The sequence below is a fragment of the Trichechus manatus genome, unplaced genomic scaffold, assembly GCF_000243295.1.
Source record: "Trichechus manatus latirostris isolate Lorelei unplaced genomic scaffold, TriManLat1.0 scaffold00118, whole genome shotgun sequence".
Lineage (NCBI taxonomy): Eukaryota > Metazoa > Chordata > Mammalia > Sirenia > Trichechidae > Trichechus > Trichechus manatus.
In genome coordinates this window covers 7736632-7737722 of record NW_004444054.1, presented here as the reverse complement: position 1 = coordinate 7737722, position 1091 = coordinate 7736632, and the positions used below count along the sequence as shown (strand labels likewise).

The window sequence follows — 1091 nt, the reverse complement described above, 5'->3', positions numbered from 1 at the left end:
AGGAAAAAAATCGGACAAATCCAGAGGGTAGGACGTTCTACAAGACATCAGCCCAAATCTCTTCAATAAGTCAATCTCTTGAAAACAAAACAAAATAAAATAGTAGGGGGTTGGGAAGTGATGGGAGCTGTTCTAGATTCACAGATTTGAGGATTACAACCAATACAATGTACGGCCCATGGCTGGGTCCCACTTTGAACAACCAAGCGTGAAGATGTTTTTAGTACGATCTGGGAAATCTGAATATAGCCTGGAAATTAGATATGAAGGAAATAGTGTTCATTCTATTAGGTATGACAATAGCATTGTGACTAAACATTTTACAAAGTCATGTTTTTTTAGAGATGCATTCTTAGGTTATTTGAGGTAAATGCAACATCTGTAACTTACTTTAAAATTCTTCAGCCAAAAAAAAAAAAATAGATATACAACAATATCAAACTTTTTACAAACGTTAAATGCAGAACACAGTTATGTGGAATAACATATGATTCTTGTGATTAGGAAAGTCTGGGAAACAGTAACATAGCTCAATATACATTAATCTACTTCAACCATTTGGGGTATGCTTTGAATATTTAGAAATCCTGGAAACAATTTTAGAACTAAAATATTTATTATGTATTATTGTTAAACAGCAAAATTATTGCCAAAACAGATACTCTATCTATATTTTTAAAATAAAAAAATAAAAAACTGTCATAACAACACTACCATCGTCTGAGGTCTAATACTTTCCGCTGCTTAATATCTTCAAGAGGAGAATGCTGAGGACACTCTCTCTGATGTCTTCCTTTTTTATCTGAAGTTTTTTTCTTAGAAATTTGTTTCTTTACATTGCCTAGAAAACAACAGTATAAACTAAGCAAAAAGCTTAAGATGAAGTAAACTGCCATGACAATAAAATCAACTATGTACCAGAATTTAAAAAGTAACTGTCACTAGTTTTACAGTATTTACAAACATACTTGACACGTGTCTTCAAGAATACTCCCCCTACCTAACAGACAGAATAAAAACAAATTTAAACAACCATAAATATTATTTCCTATCAAATTACTATATTCCAGTTCCAGAGCTGGTCACTTAGA

At 31.9% G+C, this 1091-nt stretch overlaps 1 protein-coding gene across 2 annotated transcripts in view; it reads right to left on the bottom strand.

Moving 5' to 3' along the window:
- The window catches only part of BIVM (basic, immunoglobulin-like variable motif containing), a 21980-nt gene extending 20898 nt beyond the window's left edge, over positions 1-1082 (bottom strand). For both annotated transcript variants that reach the window (XM_004384173.3, XM_023738540.1), the window contains exon 1: positions 715-1082. In XM_004384173.3, coding sequence (XP_004384230.2) covers positions 715-896 — 182 coding nt within the window. In that variant the 5' untranslated portion in view covers positions 897-1082. The remainder of the gene's footprint in view (positions 1-714) is intronic.
- Positions 1083-1091: the final 9 nt, after the last annotated feature.